Here is a 22,122-nt window from a genome sequence, read left to right as displayed (position 1 = left end):
GCTGAAGAAATGGTAAAGATTTACTACTGAACATGAAAATATTGTACGTTTAAAACATTTTTGTGTAAAGTAGAGCAACTATTGTCCTTCCCAAATAGTTTTCTTTTCCTTGCTGCTGCTTCCAACATGATACACCTTCAAATGTAAAATAATAAATGTTTTAATACCCAGGTACCCGGGCCTCTTGAGAGAGATGCCCCCACAGGAGCAGCCTGAGCCCAGGGAAGCTGCGGAGATGCAGCCTCCACCTCAATCTCGCCTGCTCCAATACCGCCAGTCCCAGCCCCGTGCCTCCGGCGACCCTTCATCCTCTTTAGCCGCCTCCTCCAATCATGCTGGCCCCTTCCCATCAGGACCTTACTCCCACGACACCGGCCGCGATCTCCTTAATGACAACCTTCTCAACAACCCAGCTCTGCAGCAGCAGCAGCAGCACCCGGGGAACCCGATGTATAATACTGGTAGCTTCCCACATCAGCCACCAGCCCACTCCGCCAGCCCACCTCCCTCCCAGGTCAAATACCTTCTGCAAGAGGCTGCCCAGTGGTCTCATGGTGGAGCTGCCTCAGTGAGCCCACCACAGCAGAACCACCTGATGGGGAACCAGGGCCACAGCCTTCCTTATGGACTGCCCATCATGGCTCACCCCAGCAGGCAGGAGCAAGTCCATCTGATGCAACTTCACCATCAGCACCAGCAGCAGCAGCAGCAGCAGCAGCAGCAACAGCAGCAGCAGCAGCAGCAGCAGCAACAACAACAACAACAACAACAACAACAGCAACAGCAGCAACAACAACAACAACAACACCAACAACAAAGTCAAGGTCCAGACCAGGAGTCCTACCACCCACTGTCCCCCAGAACATCAGCAGCCACAGCCCTTCACAATGTAGATGAGGTAAGGGTTATTTATTTCTTTGAATATTATCAGTGATTTAATCATTCAATTAGCTGTGAGCCTCTAATCCAGTAGCCTCTTTTAAATTTGCTGTAAAATTGAGTGTGAATTGTTCTATTTCACAGTGTGTTCATATGCACACGTCTGCTACAGAACTCATCAGAGAAAAAGATCTTATTTTATCACTCTTCCTCACTTTCTACCTGGCTATTGATTTCTATATACGGGGGAAATTGACCATCACCTGATTTTAAACAACGCAAATGGTTTAACTTGTCTCTACAACCAGTACAGTCTTAAGCATTATATTGTGACGAGACTTGTGAGGCTTTTCTTACATATTCAGCTGTAAATGTTGCATGGTGTAAAGATTTCCAAGCTCCATTTACATGATCTATGCTGGCAGGCAAATGTGGACAATTAGGGGCCTAAATTACCCAAATTTGACAGAGATGCAAAATGAATATTAAGATAACTCAAATGACGTATTACAAGCAGAAGATTGGTTACATGCATGCCTTTTTTTTAATGCTTACTATGAGATAAACACTTGTGAGCTGGTTTTATCTTCTTACCCTTATCTTTATAAAGACCTTATCTTTATTAGGTGCAAATAGGGCTGCAACAATTAGTCAATAAATTGAGAAGTCAGTTGAGAAGAAAATTAATTACCATTTTGATAACTGTGTAATTGTTTTAGTTATTTTCAAGCAAAAATGTCAAACATAGTTCCACCTTCTAAAATGTATGCTTTGTCATTTGTGATTGTAAATGAAGCGTCTTGGGGTTTTGGGCTGCCAGTTGGACAAAAGAAGCAATTTTTCACTGTATATTGACATTTTATAGACTAAATGATTTTATTTTTATTTAACCTTTATTTTACCAGGAATATTCCCATTGAGAATCAGAATCTCTTACACAAGGGATTCCTGGCCAAGACAGCAGCAAAAAAGTTTCCCATAAAAGAACAAACAACAACAAAAAAATTACATGAAAGAAACAAGCAGCAAATTACATCAATACAATGAATATACCAGTGTTAAATAGTCAAATTATCCTTAATCCTATTTTTATTATCTTCTATACTTATAATCAAGTTTAAGGTGTCCCTGTAACTCACACCAGGATGAAGGTGCAAAAACTTTAGTAAGATCAAACGATTAATCCTGAAAATAATCTGCAGATTAATCCATAATGAAAACCATTAGTTAATTGTTGGTTGCAGTCCTAGTGGCAAGTATGATGTGATTATTTGTGAGACCTGCTCTAGGAGGACTTTAGACTTGACTCTGCTCTGAGCACTGCAGCTACTTGAGGGCTCCAAGGCTTTATTTTTAAGGTCATTTATTCTGTCTGGCTCAATATCTCATTCTCAACCTTCTTATCCATCTTAACTGCCTGTACAGTATGAACCCAGAGGTCCGGGCCGGCCTCTCTATCAGCGCCGGATCTCCTCCAGCTACCCAGAAGAATCGTCTCCAGCCAACGCCCACAATGCCCTGTCCCAGCAGCCCCAGCCCTGTACGTCAGACCCCCAGGACCACCCTCATCCACACATACAGCATCATCAGCACCCACATGCCCCCTACGGTTATCCCCCGCATGACCTCTGGCCCAGTAACGGTGGGGGTCCCGGTCCGTTCCAGAACATTCCATGTAACGGAGCCGGCACACTCGCTCAGCATCGGGACCTTATGGGTAGGTATCGCCAACCACGATGTTTGAAGGAATACTATTTACAATGCTCTATCCAAGTTTAATTTACCTCTCCTACTTTTTCGATCCTCTGGCAGCTTCCAAGGCCCTTCGTCAGACAGAGGAGCAGGTGAAGGCCGAGGCCACAGCGGCACAGCAGACGCACCCACACGCCCTCAACTCCCTTCAGCACCTTGGACAGTTTCCTCCTCTCATGCCCAAAAACAAGCAGCAGCCGCGGCCACAGGCTCCCACAGAGGCCAGCCAGGGGGCTCCAAATTTAAGCAAACCACCCACCATGTCCTATGCCAGCGCCCTCCGCGCTCCACCCAAACCCCGAGCTGTTCGCCCGGAGCAGGTCAAAAAGAACAGCGACCCTCTCTCACTCCTACAAGAGCTGAGTATAGGAAGTTCAAATGGTAGCAATGGGTACTATTCCTATTTTAAATGAGTGTCACCCCTCCCACATAACAAATAAGTGATAAAATATAAAACAAAACAAAAAAAAAAAGCAAAACGGTTTCTAAAAACACAAAAAATAGTGCAAAGTGCATTTACAAATTGTTTCTATCAGTAGGTTTGTTTTCTGCATTTTGTTTCATTTTAACTTTTTATTTGTAACAGTCCTCTTTTCTCCTGTTTCACATATCTGTGAAGAAAATAAGTATATATAATGAATGCATTACTGGTATATATACATACTCATTATGTATATATGAATATATACTTATATTATCTACACTTGTATATGTACGTAATGCTAAAAAAAAGTCAGAAAAAAATAAAATAAAAAAAGGTGAGATTTGGTTGACCACTTAGCTACCTGCATACTTTTCCTTATTGAAGTTGATTTTGTTGCTTACTAAATACGTATGTTGAAGTTTTTATCATTTTGTATTCCTCAGTTTTGAGTGGACGTTATGTCTTGATTTTCATACTACTGTAGTCGTGGTAACGGACAAAAGCTAAGTGGTCAACCGACACAGAAACTACATGGAACAGTGTATAGAAGTAGATAAAATTTTCCTCTAATCTGTACATATAAAGAAAATAAAAGACTGAATTGTATGCCACAGACATGTCCTTAAATTCCTGTATCATGCTAGCATTTGCATTATGAATTATTTTTATTTTTTTGTTTGTTGGCTTCTGATCCTTAATTCTTAGACATCCTAACACTGGGAAATCATCCTCAGTGATTTAGTCGTACATGTGATTATTTACTGAAAAATACCAATACAGATATTGAGTGCGCTTTTTTTTTTCCCACCAATGTCTCATCGGCAACAGGTCGTTACGGTGTGAAAATGTCAGAGCAGCCATGTCCTTCCTCCTTTGTTTGTGTTAAGGATCAGAGAACACCAGACATCACTTTCTGTGATAAGATTCTCCCAAACTGCTTCTCTAGTGGCAGATGCTCACTCGTTTTATTTTAATTTCTTTCCTCGTCAGAATCTTCACCAGGGAAATTTTTTCAGTAACTGCTGGTGGATATGAAATGTGTTGTTTTTTTGTCACTAATGGACTTTGAGCTTTTTTTGAAAAGGTTGCAGTACTCTGAGGGTTTGTGAAAGTGAAGAGAGAGTGGTGAGGTCAGAGTGGTGTGTCATGATGGGTAGGTTGAAGCTGAGGGTGTGAACCACACTGCCAGTCAGATGTTTTTGAACAAGCTAAATGTTTGTTAGCCTCTTTTGGTTAAATCTGAACTAGCTAACACTGTCAATTTATAGTAAATGCCCTGAAATTTTGAAAATACACATAATATACTAACATTTGTGACTTTTTTTTATTTTATCGGAAATGCCTGAAATGGTGATCACTGTAGCAAACAGCACACTGTGTATTATCACTGCTTTTAATATTCTGTTGGTCTCAGAGATATTTTGCAGTCAGTCAGTTTCTAGATACATTTTCATAGTGTAAGCCAGACTGCCTAAAGATTCTGTCATTTTCTCTGTAAGACAATCTTTTAATCCCTGCGTAATATGAAAATAATAAACAATAATCACTTAAATCTCTCGTAAGCTGATATTTTTAACCATAGAAAAGTCAACAGAATTTCCCTATCTCTACATCTTTCAACACTCTGCTTGAGATTTAACCAAAAAAGTAACTACACAATAAGCTGTTCAAAGACATGACTCTTAATGTATCTGTTTGTAGACTGTGCATAATAAGAATGAATGGGTAATGTCGTGGAAGTTGATCCTGCTCTTTTAAGGAGTAACATTATTAACGTTTTCAGTCTGATCTGATCTGGCATATTAACATTAAAGCAGTAGATGAATATCCCTTTAATTTAATAGAAGCATCTCTGACCACGCTTAACATTTGCTGTAGCCACATGACTTTTTTTCCCCTCTTACAACCTAAAACAGGTGATGAACATAACAAAGGAACATTCGGGTTCAGTCACTGAGGCCACACAGCTACATGCACAGGTTTCACTGCTTATATCCTGATGATTAAATTCAATTGCAGGTAAAATATAAAAAGATGCTGATACACTAGATACACTCTGCTGAGGTTTTTTCTTTTATGATAAAAGCAATCCAGTGCTCTGTCCTGTTATATGTAATTCATTAATTGTTAAATCACCACTGCCCCATTTGCAAATTGGTAAAATTGTAATGAAATCATCTGTTTCATGGCTTTTAGTCACTGTTAAGTCTCTTAAAACGTCACTTCCTCAGAAAGTTACTACCCTACTGCTAATAACTTAGATGTGTTTTGAACAGTCAGCGGAGCGCTTTATGAAGCTTTGGTTTTATTTTCAAGTTTTCACATTGTTATTTCCAAGGTCCAGATTTTTTGACTTAGCGGAGAACAACACATACTTGTAAATATGCATTTTCTAGGTATTTACAAACAAGAACTTTGGGAGCGCCTCAATTTTGTAGAAGCTGTTCAAAGAAGAGGTTTGCCCTTTTTAATTATGCAAATTCACTAATAATAATAATAATAATAATGATAATAATTCTAGACATGGACGACAACACACCTGTTGGTAGTTACAACACCTTGTTGTAACTTTTTAGATTTTTTTTTTTTTTTAAATGGTATCTGGCTGATTTGACAAAGAGGAGATTTTCTGTTGCAGCTGTTATAAGATGACTTCTCCCACTGTACAATACATATTTTTAAGTAAATGTTGCTGGATGTGTCCTGTTCTGTTTTCTCACCACCTCACAGCTGTACAACAATCAACTTTGATTTTTTTTTTTTTTTTTTTTTCTGTGAAGACTGTTTTCTTTTCATGCATGTTGAGATGACCTGGCTGGTTTTTATCCCTGTTTTTATCAGTTTGTATTGATTTGTGGTTGAAGAAAAAAAACAAAACAAAGGAGAAAAAAAAAAGCTTTTGTTCAACCTACAGAGTCAAATTTTGGTATATTATTTGATGTGTACAATAACTTGTGACATTATCAACAAAACTATTATAATACTTTACTAACATGTCAATCAAATATGTAATGGTCATGTAAGTTTTTTTTTGTTTTTTTTTTGTTTTTTTCTGCAGTTACTTAGCAGGGCTAAAGCTGAGGTTGCTCCCTGGTGTGCGACGTATTGACGAAGCTTTGGACATATTTTGTTTTGGGGAATCATTCTTCCACAAAGCAGTCTAATGGCTAATCTCTGAAGCTGTGCAATACTAATATTTCACCGCTTCTTCACCTACACTTTTATTTATTTTTGAAGCAGAAGAGATTGAGCCAAAGACATTTTAAAGTGATTTTATTCACAAATTTTCATTACCAATTTGTTTTTAAGGCTTTTTTTCCCTCCAAAATCAGTTTAATAAGATCTTTGGTCATGATCAAGTTTTCTCGACCCAATATTTCACCATAAAATCCCCCCATGAATCCTTTTCTTGAGAACATTCTGTGTTGCCTTTAAAGGAAAACAAAGCGAAACCATCTTGTGTGTGTGTGTGGCACATGGAAAGGGAGCAACCTTTTGCCCAGCCAGTAGAGAGCACTGTGTTCAGCCTTCTATAAACGCCACATCTCTTCCTGTTCTCTGTTTGCTCTCCTCTGTTCTTCCCTCGCTGCAGTGAATCAATGGCACACCTGTTCTCCCAGCCTCCCAGTCCCATTGGTTCCTCCCTCGTGGGTACAAAAATAATGAATAGATCTGTTTTACTCTTCTTCATTTCAATTGGTGGTGGTTATAATAAAGGATTTAGACTGTGTTTCAAAGGTTTATTTTCTTTTTTTATTTGTTTCTCTATTAAAGTGTTTTTATTGAAACTGCTGGAGTTCTGTTTTTTATTTTTATTTTTTTGGTTTTATTTTTCATCCTCTACATTGCCAGAAGTACTCTGGAGAAGCCATTCGGTCAAGCTGAGTCTCCGTCTACAGGAATTATTAGGGGCAGGGTTTGGCTTTAGTTTTAAGTGGTAATTGTGAGAGCCAACATCTGAGCAGGGAAGAATATGTTAAAGGTGACATATTATGCTCAAAAAACAAAACAAACCTCCTCGACAAGCAGCTTACCTGCTGTTGTAAAAACAGAATCTTGGGAAACATTTCAACAGTGCTTACGAGTCCACAGAGTTGACACATACAGTCGCGGTCAAAAGTTTACATACACTTGTAAAGAACATGTAAAGTATATCATGGCCGTCTTCAGTTCCAATTATTTCTACAGCTCTCGTTTTTCTGTGATGGAATGAGTGGAACACAAAAAAAAATTCATGAAGTTTGCTTCAAATCTGAATTTATTATGGGTCTTCTGAAAAGAAATTGACCAATTTTGGTGATGTCTACATTGATCTGAAAGAGCCCATTATTGATTTAAACAAGTCAGATAAGTCACTTGGAGCCATTTCAAAGCAGTCACAGGTCCCAAGATCAACTGTGCAAACAACTGTAAGTATAAAGTGCACGGCACAGTTGTGTCACTGCCACGATGAGGAGGAAAACACAAACTATCACCTGCTGCTGAGAGAAACTGGTCAGAATGATCAAGAGTCAACCAAAAAGCACCAAAAAGCAAGTCTGTGATGAATTAGAAGCTGTTGGAAGACAGGTGTCTGTCCACAGTCAAGTTTGTTTTACATCAACATAGGCTGAGAGGCTGCTGTGCAAGAAACAAGCTCTTGCTCCAGACACGGCACCTTAAAGCTCGACGGAAGTTTGCTGCTACTACTGGAGCCTACTGGAGGAAAACTCTGAGGTCAGATGAAATTAAAATTGAGTTGTTTGGCCACAATGACCAGCAATGTTTGGAGGAGAGAAGGTGAGGCCTTGAACTCCAAGAACACCATACCTACTGTCAAGCATGGTGGCAGTAGTATTGTGCTGTGGGGCTGTTTTGCTGCAAGTGGATATAATGCTCTAAAGAAAGTAAATGGAATAATGAAAAAGGAGGATTATCTCCAAATTCTTCAGGAAAACCTAAAATCATCAGTCAGAAGATTGGGTCATGGGTGCAGCAGGACAACAATCCCAAACACGCATCAAAAGTGGTAAAGGACGAGTGTTAAAAAGGTCAAGAGGAGAGCGGCCATGATGTTAGCAGCTTAACTTTGGAGCTCCCTGACCCTGTCTGTAAAACGTCTTTTCAGAGTTATGTGATATTTGTAAGGGGTTCATGATATGACTAGGGAAAAATGGAAAACCGCCGTGCATGTGAAAGAACAGACTTCTCCTTGATGATATGGCTAACCTTCAAACAATACTCTGGGAATTTAGCTCCCGTCTCTTTATGGCCTCCCTCCCGAATACCCAGTCTCCTCTGATGGTCAGCTCACACATGCCTGACTCAGCAACACTAGCAACAGCAGAGCAGCTCTGCTAAATTAATTCTTATATGTCAAACTAGCCACTAGGCATCAATCATGCAAATGTGTGACATGTTGCTCTTTTATTTGTAAATGTATGTTTTCTGTGGGAGAGAGGAGCTTCTGTTGGTGCGGATTATGACCTTTTTGACTTTCAAAAACTTTTACATGCACAAGAACCTATAAAAAACACTGAAGGAAAGGAAAAAAGCAAGAATCTATAATAAATCTCCTCTAAATTAACCACATATAACAGAGGGACAATGAAAAAAGCTTCGTAGAGCCAGTTAAAGGCTTTGTTCAACCCCAAAAACTTTCCACCATCTACCTAGAAGATGGTCAAAGTGTCAGCAGCAGCTTCTCCTTTGTCAGGAGCCGGCTCTTACGTACGTATGATACTGTTGATGTGACATGATGTGAGCGGGTGAATGTATGAAATGTAAAATACAGGTAAATGAAACCAACAAAAGCAATCGTGGAACAGGTGGGAGTGAGAAGGAATGGGGACAGCTGATCATTCTGGATGGTCTGACCAGGTGCACCCAGGTGGATTAATACATTCTCCAACTGAAATGCAAAACACAAGACGCAGAGCCAGAAGTCCGTCAGACCTTTCATTTACATCCATTTGTCCACAAAACAGGCAAAAAACACAAAGTGATCACAGACAAAGTTTGTTCCAATGCTTATCAGGGTTTAATTTTCATTACAAAGTTATAGGACATAACACACACACACACACACACACAGACACACACATACACACACACAATTTACCGCATTCAAAACGTTGTTTAATTGCATGCCATATTCAATGAAAAAGACAAAAACATAAGACTAAGGATATATAAATTCATGTCAGCAGTTAACAATACTAGTAGTATTCCTGTCTGATTTTTTTTATTTTACTTGGTTCTTAGTCAAACATATCAAAAACAAGTCAAGTCAGAAGAAATATGAACTCAGTGGACTTTTGCCTTGAACATAAGAAGGGCTGCAGAACAGCAGCAGGTTTTGCACAAAAAACTGAAATATCTGATGAACTGCATTCATTCATTCTGTCTGATACCAGACAATCGTACAGAATGAGTACTTTTACTTAAGGTACTTTATAGTATATTTTGATGCTAATACTTTTTTACTTCACATGTCTGCACATTGTGTTGAAGGTTGACAAGTATAGATCATGAACCCACATGAGGTTGTATGATCTCTGTTCTACTCAGAGAAAATGCCAAATGCGCACTGCTGTTTCAGATGGGTCGTGGCGACGCATGAAAATGAACAGAGAATTGTTTGTATCGGTTTGCTTTGGAAGCTGTCAACAAAAAGTAAAAGGCCTTGTATGTGCACCTGCTAGAACTGAACCTTTTCCAACATGATCAGTGCTGCAGACTGTGTGGGTGTTTAGCATTCAGCCTGCCACACACGCGCACACGCGCAGACACACAAACCTGCTCTGTACTGCTGCTTGAAGTCAGGCATTTGTTCAGAAAAGTTCTTACTTTAATGGGACATTCTTCACATGTAAAGGTTCTTTATAAATCTTGGAAATGTACAACTTAACGTGAGAATACACATGTTTACACTTCTCCTACTTGACTAATATTTCTTGTAGGTAAGTGATTCCTTGAGTGATGCCATAGAAAAATCAACAGACGAACATTAGATATGTACAAGATATCATACATAATGCAGTACATAAAACCTCTTATAGTAGATGTCAGACCATAACTGTATGCAATATATTCTCAAAATCTAAATTCATCTAAATATGTTTTGTCTGTTTAGCTAAGGTTAAGCTAAAGTTAAGCTAAAGATGCCATTTGGGAAATAAGTAATGTTTAATATTTTTTTATATTTGTGCTGATCACACTAGTGTACAAGTGCTTACTGATATTTGCAAATTGTGTTTGGCCGAGGTTGGCTCTTACTGAGAAGTGTGGTGGTTTTTAGGCCTCAGGTCAGATTTGAGCTGAGGTCTCCAACATGAAGCATGTCTGAGCAGGTGTTGGACGGGACCGCTATATTTTGCCTTCCATGATAAGGGAACATTCAAAACTCTGACAAAAAGGCCCAGTTTCAAGTTGTAGTTAGGTTAATTTCCCATCATGGCTATGGTCCAACCACACCCAAATGTGCTTCTTTCATCATGACCTTAACCTTTTCTGGCCAGCTCTTGTTCTTGAAATGAATCTAACATCTGTACTCAAAACAAAAGACGTAGTCAACTCTCATCCTGTATTCATCCATCTGTCTAGCTTCTCACTCCACTTGATCAGGCTCGGCATCCATGCAAGTCTCCCACGGATTCCTCGGCATCTGGGGCATGGAGAGGACCAGGAGGGCAATGCCGGTGAGGAAGAGGAGGACAAAGGCGGTGCAGGCGCAAGCGAAGGACCAGGCGTAATAGTATTCGATCCAGATTGTTTCCTCGCTCTCGATCATGCGTTTCACTGACTGTCGCATCACTTCCAGTGAGATGAAGGCACAGAGACCTGGGAGAGATGTGTAAACGGGATGTGACAATAAAGTAAAAGTGAGGTTTTTGCATTCCATAATTTGAAAGCTTCAGGGAAATTTAGAGAGTGTTTACATGCTTGAATGTTCAAAAAAAAAAAAAGTATTTTTCTCATACTGCCCCTTACTACAGCACCCCTATATACTGTACCCTCTGTCTGAAAGCTCAGTTGTAGTGCCTGTCCCTCTAAGCCCCCCCTTTTGAAAAGCCCAGTCTGCTCTGATTAGTCAGTTCTCACAGGCCTGAGCCGGCACCGCCCACTGACATCACAACTTTACAGAAGTTCTGACGGCTCATTTGAAGGTAGTTTCTGAACATGGCTGTGTGCATTTCTCCGTGGATTTTGATGCTTTCACAGTGTTTATGGAGCACTAAAGCTTGCTTTATAATAAATATATATTTTTTAAAAAGACAGAAAATCTCCCTCTCTTCAATATGGGAATTTTACATTTTTTTGTTAAATGAACCCACCTGCAAATGCAAAAAACATGCCAGCAGGTTTGAGAAGGTAGTCTCTTCCTTTGCCTTTACCAGTACATGATCCCACCAAACACAGAGAGCCCAGGATCATGAAGGCCAGACTGAAGATGGAGATGGCAGCCGCAGAAATGTTGTACTCTGGAAAGAAAGAGACATGAGTGTTGGCATGAATGTGCTTCGGTGCTTTTGTAGACAATAAGAATAATACAGAATATCACCAGAGTTACCCTTTCGCCCTCTGTGCTCTAAAGGCTATAATCTTTACATTCAACATGCAAATATACTGTATGAAAGTCATTTTGTCCTTGTGTTGACAGATACACTGTGTCTTTGTAACAGGAACGGCAGCTGGCTTGTTTTTCTGAGCAGAGAGGTGGATGGGACGAGGGGCCTTTGATCTGCCGCCTGTTCGCCTGTGAACTGTGCCCAGAGGAGAGGCACTCCTTTGGGGAAAGAGAGCCTTCATCTCCTGCTGGCAGGGGAGGATGGACTGCATCCTGAAAACTCTGTGTTCTCTGAGATACTGCGTGTGTGTGGAGCTCGCTGGCTGAAGTTTCTCAACAGCAAGAGTAAAGTAGACATCAAAGATGCCAATGTTACAGGGCTTACTTCATTGGACTGATGAAGGATCTGTTCAGTTCTGAGAAACATGAGATTGACATATAAAAAATGAGTATGAAGTCAGTAGTGAATTTTTGTTGGTTTTTGTCTGATACATCAGTGTATCTGTTAGAAAGTATATTATAATATTATGTACTGTAGCTTTGCTCTTTATTTGTATGTATGTAGCGTTCATGTGCAGGTCTGTTGCATATTTTACGTGTCCTTTTAAGACCTTTTAGGGCCCTCTTGGCCTTAAAAAGTGTGTGTGTTTTCATTGTCTGTTTGTGGTGTGGTCTGCTCATATTGTAAAGATTCAAGTATGTACACAGAGGGCCCATAAAAAAAGTGCGCCTGCTCTCATTGGGCCACCCTAGGATGAATGATTGCACTGTAAATTTTAAAAGTTGACTTTACCTCTAAAAAGCTTTGGAAACTGATTACCTCAGAAGTACCAAGTAAAGCACACTATTTAATCTAAGTATTTTTTTTAAGTAAGAGCACCTTGTCAGATTTTACAGTGTGGATAAAGACAGTTCTCCAAAGTCAGATGACTCCTTACACCCCGGTTGCTAACACCATGTCAGCAGTTCACGTCTCTGCAAACCGCAGTTCTAATTTGTACGTGTCATAGGCTATGTATGTATTGACATTCGTACAATTCGTGTCATATCAAATTTCACATTACATGTTTATAGCCTGACTTCCATATCAGGAGTTGGACGGTATGGTGGTGAACAGGCAAGAACGTGCCAAGCCAATGACGTTCTCCAACATTTAAAAGTGTGAAAGCTGTGGATATATTTAAAGAGACCTTTGTGACATCTCCAGCCGTGTTTGCGGTATTTTGGGCCAAAATATAACCCTTTCCTAACCTTTACCGAGGGGTTCTTGTGCCTAAACCTATCCAGATCATAAGCACGGTGTTATCACAACATAAGATTAAACATTGGACATAAAGAAAGGTGAAGTTGCAACATTAAGAAATGTTTCGTCATATCTGTTTGCATAAATGTACATTGCCAACATGTATTCTAGTGAATGGGTTACTCCAAAAAACATTTTGCATAGTTTACTTATGTTTGTTAAAGCTACTTACTGTATGTATGGGGGCGCCTGTGGTGACAAACATCTACTGTGTTCATTCAACCTTATGCACCATTATGGTATAGCCAAATGGCTCAGTCTAGAGTGAATAATGCTATATGGAACTGGGGTCAACATTGTGATCATTCCAGCAAACTTGCTCTCGAGGGCTAGCCATCAGCAGTGGGACGCTATATGTGTGTGTGTGTGTGTGTGTGTGTGTGTGTGTGTGTGTGTGTGTGTGTGGTAGAGGTTGGGGGAGGGGTACCCATGAATGCTTGCATTAGCCGTGTTTAGGGTGTGGGGGTGTGTATGACTTCATGTACAAGGCTCTTCACATTTACACCCCACATTGATTCTGACAGTGCTCCACATGTGCTCGGGCCCCCTAACGCACATTACATGGGAGGGCTGTCATACAACATGTGCTGACTGGGCTCGGTATGGTCACAGCTGTAACAGGGTCACTGAAGAAAGGATGTAAGGAATGGAAGATGGAGGGAATGGGGGCTGGGACAAATGCAGTTAAATGTGTGTACAGTATACTGTATGTGTTGCACTGTTCCTACTGTAATTCACCGTATGTAATACACTGTCAGCCTTGTATCAGTACGCACTGTTAGTTCTGCGACTTGGTGAGTGAACTATGACCCCCAGCTGGCAACCATCATAGAGGAAGCAAACTCAAATGAACAGTTGCATTTTAAAAAAGCATTAGTATTTACATTAAAATGTATCTTCCAGAATGTCGCAAGCCGAATTTCAACGGGACTGTTATAACCTGTGGACCTGGAGGTCATCTGTGGTCTTAGTTCTGTGCATATTTGCCTTGACCGTAATTTGTAAAGTAGAAATTGCACTGCAAATTACTAAACGTATGTTGCCTAACTCGTCTCAAATCACAGTGATTTGGGGTCAGGGTTTTTTAAAAAAACAAAAATTTTAACATCTGTTTTGTAACGTAAGATTACTGAACAAGTATGAAATTTGATCACGGCTCATAAAATGCTGAACAGCTGTCACCAGCTGTGCTGTGAGATCAGCTATATTGATGTATAAAAGTTATAACAGAATGTTAGCAGGAACAAAAGGTTGTAATATTCAAATACAGCCACAAAGCATCTGTAACTTGAGCTGAAAATGTGTATTTATGCTTCCAACACATGCAGAAAGTTTTCCAAAGGCATGGTAATTATAACCTATGTAGGCATATAGAATTTAGCCAGTTGGACAAAGGGTGAGGAAATATAAAGGAAAATCTATTTCACTTTTACCCAGAACCTCTTCATGTCCTGTTATTAAGAGTTTCACCTGCTGTGACACTGATGACAGTACTGCAGTCGGAATTGAAAAAGTCTAAACCTGCAGACAGCAGAGCAGCAGGAGAGGTCAGCTGTTAGCCAGCCAGTTTGATGAATTCAATTACCAATAATAGAAACCTACCTTTTTGTGTTTTATATTCAAAGATCTCAGCATCCTGTCCTGGAGTGAAGTGTCTGAAGTAAGTGCAGTTTTCCTCTGTGAAAAGAAAGACAATGGGATTTAGTTCAGAATTAAATTTGCATTTGTTTACTTTTTTACCGCTTGACATATTATACATCAACTTAAAAAGGTGTTACGTGTTTGCAAACAGCTGCTTATTTACACATCCATCCAGCAGACACAGGAGGAACATTAGCATTCATTTTGGGTTTATTTGCGGCCACCTGGTAAATTTAAGATTATCATTCACCCTATTTTAGCTCCTGTTTTTGGTCTCCACCAACTCTTAGGCTGCTTTATAATTCGGTGCTGAGCAGAAAGATCTGGGTTTTTAGAGGTTTTCTTTTTTTTTTTTTTTTTTAAATCTTTTTGCTGAAAACTTAACCTTTGTTTTATAATATAATATAATTTTCCATCCCACAAATAATATGAAGTCATGTCAAGGTCCACTGAACTTTGTCACAGTTCTATTAAAGCTTTGCCCCACATACTTTTCACCATTGGCTGCACCCCAACAGCTGTGATATATCATGTGAATATGATACTTCTACTGAGCACTTAACTCTGTCTCAGATCTATCTGACAAAAGCATCTCACAGACTGACACCGTCAGAATAATATTACCACTAAAAAGCTTGCATGATGCCGTGCAGGCCCTGGTCTGCTTTGTGTGCTTTGACTGTCAAAGTAAAAATGGAACAGCAGACATCCCATTCAATTTTCTCAGACGAGCAGACGAGGTGTTAAACCTTAGGGATTTGCACAAATAAAGCCAGGACGCTTTATGTGATCACAGGGTGGTTTTTCAGAGTAAATATTCTCTGATGTAATGCCAAAAGTAAAAAAAAAAAACAGAACAACAACAAAGAAACAAGAAGAGTTGAATTGAGTTTAGAAACAGGCTGGATTTCCTGTTTAATCTTCATTAAAGTTGACTTGTCACGTATCACAGACTTCCAGATGGGGCTTAAAAATGTATACATGGTTAAAAGTAGTTGATCAAGTGCAGACGAGGCTGTTCATACTAAACATGTGTTTCTGAAAGCAGAGGAATGTTTGCTGAGAGAGTGAGAATGTAAATGTATGTAACACCAGACAACTATGTCACTTTGTGTAATGCAAAGTCAAGTCGAGCACATCAACCATCTTGGTTATGCTGCGCGGCCTCCACACACGCATGTTCCTAATCCCCTTTTCCATACAGTCTCACCATGGGACATCAGTGAAGTGCTTTCATGTGAAAACATGTAGTGCTGCATGGTGTCATATCACGGGTAGAGCTTGATGACCCATGCTGGGATGGTAGATCATTTTCCTATGTACCCTGGAAACCATGCAAAAAGCTTAAGGGGATGTCAGGTGGCTCTAAAAGGAAATAACATGTTGAACATCGCTGAATCATATTTTTTCCGAGTCAACATTGCGATGTTTACATAAATGTCCTTTCTAATTGCAAGCTTTTACTGCTGTGTGTCATATTGTGTTTACCCACACACACAAAAAAAGATGTTTTTATGAATGAGGACAGGGACTGGTCATAAAAAAAAAAAGTAAAACATAGGTTGTTACTAAGCAACAAGCTCCACTGTTTTCACTGCAGAAGGCACATATGAGCAGTGTGATAGAGGCTCGTCAGTTAGTCGTACGTCAGAGCCAAACCTTGCAATTAAAAGGGAGGCTGAAAAACTATTTTTGAACTTCACTCATTTTCCAAAACTGTGAATATTTATGTTTTTACCCTCTCACTGTAACATCAACTCTTTCAATAGCAGGAAACATGGTCTCATCTCTTATTTTTAAGCTTAAGAACTGCACTGACTCCTCATTCACTAAAATGCATATCTGGTTTGTTCTGTATGTCTAAGTGGAGCCTCTCAGCATGTATTAGGCCTTAAAGTGGATGTTTTGAGCTCATTATTTGTATCAAGCAGCTTTATTTCCACATGGGACTGTGTGTGTTGCCTAATTACACCTTTTTGTATCATCTTTAGTGTGCAAACTTCAACAACGATGAGAGGGCAAACTCACGGTCTTACATTAATATGTATTCAACTTTAGAAAGGCAAACACACACACACACACACACACACACACACACACACACACACACACACACACACACACACACACACTCACACACACATCGCTGCACCACTTGCTGGTCCTCATCCTGCTAGGCTCTGCTGACAAGCTCTGTAAAGCCTCTGTTGTTCCTAATAGGGCAGACAGTCAACGTTTCAAAGATCAGGTGAGGACATCAGATTAGTTACAGCGGGAGCTGAGATTGGCCCAGACCTCTAAACCTGTGATTTTATTGTGTCTGCTCTATTTGGCTGTACCAACCTTCCACATTTTCAGCTATTACAGGTGACAACAACTTAAATTATTAACACAAGTGTACGTGCCACGGAAATTTAATTCACGTAGGTAAATTTGTGTCTTTTACTGCACAGCCCGGTAGGTTTTGATGCTTGTGGCAAAATCTATTAATTCAAGGGGATTACATTTATATTCACTCTACATTTTACTTGTGATGCCGGTCAGGTTCTTAAAATTTTACCTGATCACCTGTCTACAATTTCCTCGTCAGTTCTCCAGCCATGTAACCGGCCCAGTTTACCCTCGTTGTTTTGTTGATTTCTGGCTCTGTGCTTTTGTGCTCTGGTGTCTGTTACCTTTATATTTATCTGGACTAGTACATGCCTGCCTGCTTCCTACTTGGCTTCCTACTTAAGATACTGTATTACCTCAATAATATACTGAAGCCATTCTGCTGCCTCCTCGACCATCTGCTTGCATCCTTCCCCCATTGCCACTCTACCTCTGCTGCACATCCTGTCATTTCTGTTTTCCCAGTTAGCTAGCATCCGGCCTGCTAGCCTCCAGCCATCAACCCTGCTAGCTACCAGCCTGCAGTCCAGTCAATTGGCCTTGGGTTCATTAGCCTGAGGCCTGCCTGTCCTGAGCTGGCTAGCCAACACCTGCCTGTCCTCATCCTCTATCCCTTAAACTCTATGGGTATTCTACGGACAAGTTGAGGTTGAGGAAGTTGAGCCACCAAGGTGGTCACCTTTTGAAGAGACTCACTTTGCTTTTCATAGGCTACCCTGAGTCCTAAATTGTCTCTACCCTGCCCTAAGGCCATCTGCCTGAAGACTCCTGCTTCGCCCTGGCCCGCTTTGCCCTTCCTCTGGGTCATCTACCTGAGGTCTCCTGCTCTGTCTTTGTGCTTCTTGGTAAGCTGTGTCCACAGTATGCCCTTGGGTCCCTCCTCTGTTGCCACTCTGCCTCGCTGTTGTGACAATTTAGGTGTTAAAGACATCACTAGCAATTTCCCATCCACATATATGGTGCCTATCCTTGGGTTGGTATGTCATTTGAGTGCCAATAAAGTGGTTCCACACGCCTTTTAGACCATGCAGCCCATCCCAAGGGATGTAAAAGTAATCTGAGTTGCTGTGTGGGCTGCAAAGAAACGTGAAGCTGCAGGAAAGTCTCGTGGGAACAGGTTGGTGGGACAGCCACAGAGCTATGCCTGACTCTTCCAGGCGGCCCCGTCACTCAGAGTGAACACTTGACCCTATTGGCTTCCACCAAAGACAGCTGAGTATTTACGTGGCTTATATTTATAACCACAACAACTGCTTGCTGAGCAGTTTACACAATATTATTTTAAAAATCACACCTTTTCTGTACCTGGAAACCACAGCGAATACGTTATAGTTATTGCGTGTCTTTTTAAGCAGTGTCGATTGAAACTGCCAACATGTCATCAGAGAACAAAATACCAAGTGTTTGCAATTCCTTTATTAATTAAAGAGGAAGAGCAGCAAGAAGGAGCTTTGTATCTGATTTACAGCTCACAGCTGCTGAGAACGGCGGTATAAAAAGAGATTCCATATAAAAGCAGGACAACTCAGACTAGATTATAACACGTACAACTAAAATAGACCGCTGATACATTTTGAAATTGTATGACACTTTCCTCATTTGAGCTTAAGCAACATATATCGTACATAAAGTTCTTCTGCGATCATCTCACAATCCACACTTTGTCAGCAGTGATCTAAACAGCAGCTCAGCTCATATTTTCCAGATGAGTGTCTCACCTCACACACTGTTTAAGTCCTGCTTTGGATCAGAGGTTGATACCGCGCTGACACGTGGCTATGTAAACAATAATGTTCCTGTCCAAATACAGCTACTGGGCTGGGAGAAACCCCTGAAGACTGATGGAACATCTACATGATTTGCTTACTTGAATAAAGTCTACCAAGGTGGTCATCAAAAATATTATACGGTAATATAATATACAAACTCACTTTTATAAACAAATGTTTATAGGTCATCATTGTTGCTGTTTGTGCTAACTCAAACTTGCAAATGAATCCTCCAGAAGCATTTGCCACCTGTCGTTGCAGTCTGATGAATTCCCTTCATGTCTGGGTGGGCTGAGCTGATTTAATATATTCAGCACATGCCAGCACCAATGAACCGGGCTTAGGCATTTCATTTGCTCCTGGAATGGCCCTGTAGTGCAGGCAGTGTTTAGGAATCCCAAATGTCTAACAGCCAACATCAGTTAGGACATATTTTCAGGTGATTCTTTCACCTGGATAATTTTGGTGGGAAGTTCCAGGCTAATTAACATATACCAGTCAAATGATGGTTTCTCAGATAGCAGTCAATGGGCCAGCAGAGTTGCTGGCATTTAAGAGATAAGTGACTCTCACCAAGTCATTGAGACGTGAGTCACTGCAACTGCTTAACAACACGGTTTATATCCATTTTATTCTTTTACAGTCTGCTTTTTATTCAAGCAGCTTTAAGAGCGTCTGGTATCAAAGAAAGTTTATTCTAAGACATTCATCGCAAAGTTCTTGTGAGGACATTTGGATACACACAACTGATCAGCTGACCACATTATCTCAGCAGTAGGGCTGTGGTGGAAGAGGTAAATAGATCCTTTGCTTAAGTGCAAGTATTAAGACCACAGTGTAAACACATTATGAGTACAATTCTTAGTCTTATTCTTTATTCGGACTATTATTAGCAGTCCCTTTTAGACTGGGTGTTTAGACTGTACAGCATGCTACAATATATTATTGGACTTCTGACTACTGATGTGCTTGAAATATAAAATCGTAATCTGCAAAGTAACAAGTAAATATCCTCAGTGTCTATTTGTGCCATGATGGCTAAACTGCCACATTTACAGAGATGTTATTAATGTGCAAAGTCCCTGTAACTTTAAACTATCTAAATAAAAATAGAGCAAAAATCAAGTACCTTTAATATGTGGTGAAGTTAATGGAGGAATATACTTCTAAAAGTTTCCCTCTAAAGTGGAGTACAGGGATAAAGCATCAGGAAATGAAATTGTAATGCTTTATTTCATAGATCCTGGGACCCATTTCCTTGAAAGTGTCCTGGAAAGAGTTACTTGATGTAATTCGGGACTAATTATGAAGGAAGTAGAGACAATATTCCGAGACAGAACCCTTTCACTAATCAGCGTTTTATGAGTAATAGCTGGATAGAGTTTATAAACAGTTGTTGAGTGACTGGAGAAACTGTGACTCATTTACACCAAAATAAACACTGAATCATTTTATTCTTCATATCTATTGAATTATGCGCTGCCTTTCATTTACAGCCAGAAAGAAAGATACATTTTACATATGAATTCAGCTGAACTTTGGTGAACTGAGATGGTTTAAGATGGTTACTTTTGGGAAACTTTTGGAAATTAACTACAACTAACTTACTACTTAACTAACTAACTACAACTACATTGCAGATAATGAATATTCTGTATAAACTATACAGATATTTCGGTTTATTTAATAAATAGTAGCAGTATTTAATAATAATCTGGAAACTCTTGGATCTTTGAAATACAGTGTTACCAATGGGAATAAAGTACAAGTATGTTCTTAGTTACTTTCTATCAATGATTGAGGGCTATTTTAAACGGAATACCCTGTTGGTAAAAAGCACATCTTTAAACAGAAAGCAGGCACCAAGCACTGAAATCAGCTGTTGTGCTGTTTGCTTTGTGAAAGCTCATGCCTGGTCATGTCTGGACAATTTCAGTTATCGTCTGTGGTCTGGTCAAGCATCCTTTCAAGGCCTTGTCATTTGGTCTGGTCTGCATGGATGCTGTCCCCACCCTAAACCTCGGGTTTATTCAAAGTATGGGGGTGGGGATTATCACCCAGCTGGCTCTGGCTCTATTGTGGGCACCACAAGATAGCCTAAACATTGCCCAAGCTCATAGACTAATGCATGTGTGAATAATTTCAACATCACTGATGACTGACATGGGGAAAAAAAGTATAATACGTAATACGTATTAAAATCGTATGTTTAAAAAAAAACAAACTATGTTGTCACAGTCAAATAAAGTTTACTATGTTGCTTAAGGCCATGTGCGTGCAACTCAGAATAGACCCTTTCTTCTATTTCACAAGGAAGTTTATAACATGATATAACATGTCTACTGATCCTGCATCAGGACCTCTATTCTTAGAAGCTTCATACCTCTGAGCTCTGGGCCGGATTGCACAGAAGCACCTCACAGTCACAGATAAACACTATTCATACAATATGGAACTACGCCTTTGGACAAAATGTTAAAGCATGAGACATAAAGTGAGATTTGCCTTTCAGCTTGCTACAGAACATCTTTGCTCAGATTTCCTCTTACCTCCAGGCAGGCTGATGGGTCCGCAGCCGTGCCCCTCCATGTAGTGTTCTGAGCTGATGTAGATTTGCTTCTTGCACAGCCTCCACAGGCCGAAATGGGCCGCCTCGCAGGTCTCATTGACTTTATGAACCGGCGGGCTGAGAACTGCCCAGTGGTCCGTTACCACCGCCGTGAACATGCAAGCCATACCCACCAGCAGCACGAAGATGGCAATCTTTATCTTTGTGCGCCTGTGCATGTTTCCAGGTGATGAGATTTCTGTTCAGTAAATATTCTTCCCCTGATATAATATGAAAAAAAAATCTATAAAATTGGTTGTTCTGCAGGCTGGACTGGTCTGTGTCCCAGGGGCTTCTTTCCTCAGTGACTGCAGCAAGCTTCCCACAAAGTGTCTTCTCTTATTCTCTCTCCGCCTAAGACTAGTGTCTTCTCTCTGCGCCTGTGGTTCGAAGGGAAAGGGGCCAGACTGCTCTGTCCTAGTTTCAAGTCCCCTTTTCCCCACTCAGTATGAGTTGCTGTACAACTGAAGGGCTGCAAGTTTAGACTTACAGCTGTTGAGGTAGATCAGGAAAGTTGATGACCAAACCAACTGTCTGCCATGGTCGGCAATGGGCGTGGGGGCTGCTGCATGTATTGGTAGGTGCTGGGGTGTGAGGGGAGGGGGTCGGATGCTATAAATGTGGCCAGTGAGTCAAGCTGTCAGGCTGTTGGCTTATCTGGTTACAGCACCAGTGGATGGAGATGGTGTAACGTGCCATAATAGGTGGACACAAACAGGCTCTCTCATCCTAATTTACATGCAAACTTTGAAAGTTTCAGCCTTGTGAGAATAGTTTTCTGGTGTTTCTAGTTTCCATCCATCTACG

At 40.4% G+C, this 22,122-nt stretch overlaps 2 protein-coding genes across 2 annotated transcripts in view; one reads left to right on the top strand and one right to left on the bottom strand.

The window, feature by feature from the left end:
* helz (helicase with zinc finger) overlaps nucleotides 1-6,843 on the top strand; it is a 60,297-nt gene extending 53,454 nt beyond the window's left edge. Inside the window, exons 31-33 of the mRNA XM_073470387.1 lie at nucleotides 172-898; nucleotides 2,305-2,596; nucleotides 2,692-6,843. Of these exons, the coding sequence (XP_073326488.1) occupies nucleotides 172-898; nucleotides 2,305-2,596; nucleotides 2,692-3,044 (1,372 nt within the window). The 3' untranslated portion in view covers nucleotides 3,045-6,843. The remainder of the gene's footprint in view (nucleotides 1-171; nucleotides 899-2,304; nucleotides 2,597-2,691) is intronic.
* A 2,139-nt stretch (nucleotides 6,844-8,982) lies between these two features.
* LOC141005241 (voltage-dependent calcium channel gamma-1 subunit-like) lies at nucleotides 8,983-21,776 on the bottom strand. The gene is made up of 4 exons (XM_073477045.1): nucleotides 21,257-21,776; nucleotides 14,509-14,583; nucleotides 11,371-11,517; nucleotides 8,983-10,876 (listed from the first exon to the last, which is right to left on the bottom strand). The coding sequence occupies exons 1-4, from the start codon at nucleotides 21,492-21,494 to the stop codon at nucleotides 10,644-10,646; spliced, it is 693 nt and encodes a 230-aa protein (XP_073333146.1). The 5' UTR covers nucleotides 21,495-21,776; the 3' UTR covers nucleotides 8,983-10,643.
* Nucleotides 21,777-22,122: the final 346 nt, after the last annotated feature.

This window comes from Pagrus major, chromosome 1 (genome assembly GCF_040436345.1).
Source record: "Pagrus major chromosome 1, Pma_NU_1.0".
Taxonomy (NCBI): domain Eukaryota; kingdom Metazoa; phylum Chordata; class Actinopteri; order Spariformes; family Sparidae; genus Pagrus; species Pagrus major.
This window is presented reverse-complemented; position numbering and strand designations above follow the sequence as displayed.

Bases quoted from the DNA above. Each gene is read 5' to 3' on its own strand.
- LOC141005241 (XM_073477045.1), bottom strand. From the start codon at position 21,494: ATGCACAGGCGCACAAAGATAAAGATTGCCATCTTCGTGCTGCTGGTG. The intron at 14,584-21,256 runs GTAAGAGGAAAT...TTCTTTTCACAG, and splicing joins ACCCATCAGCCTGCCTGGAG to AGGAAAACTGCACTTACTTC. The intron at 10,877-11,370 runs GTGGGTTCATTT...CATCTCTCCCAG, and splicing joins CATGTTTTTTGCATTTGCAG to GTCTCTGTGCCTTCATCTCA.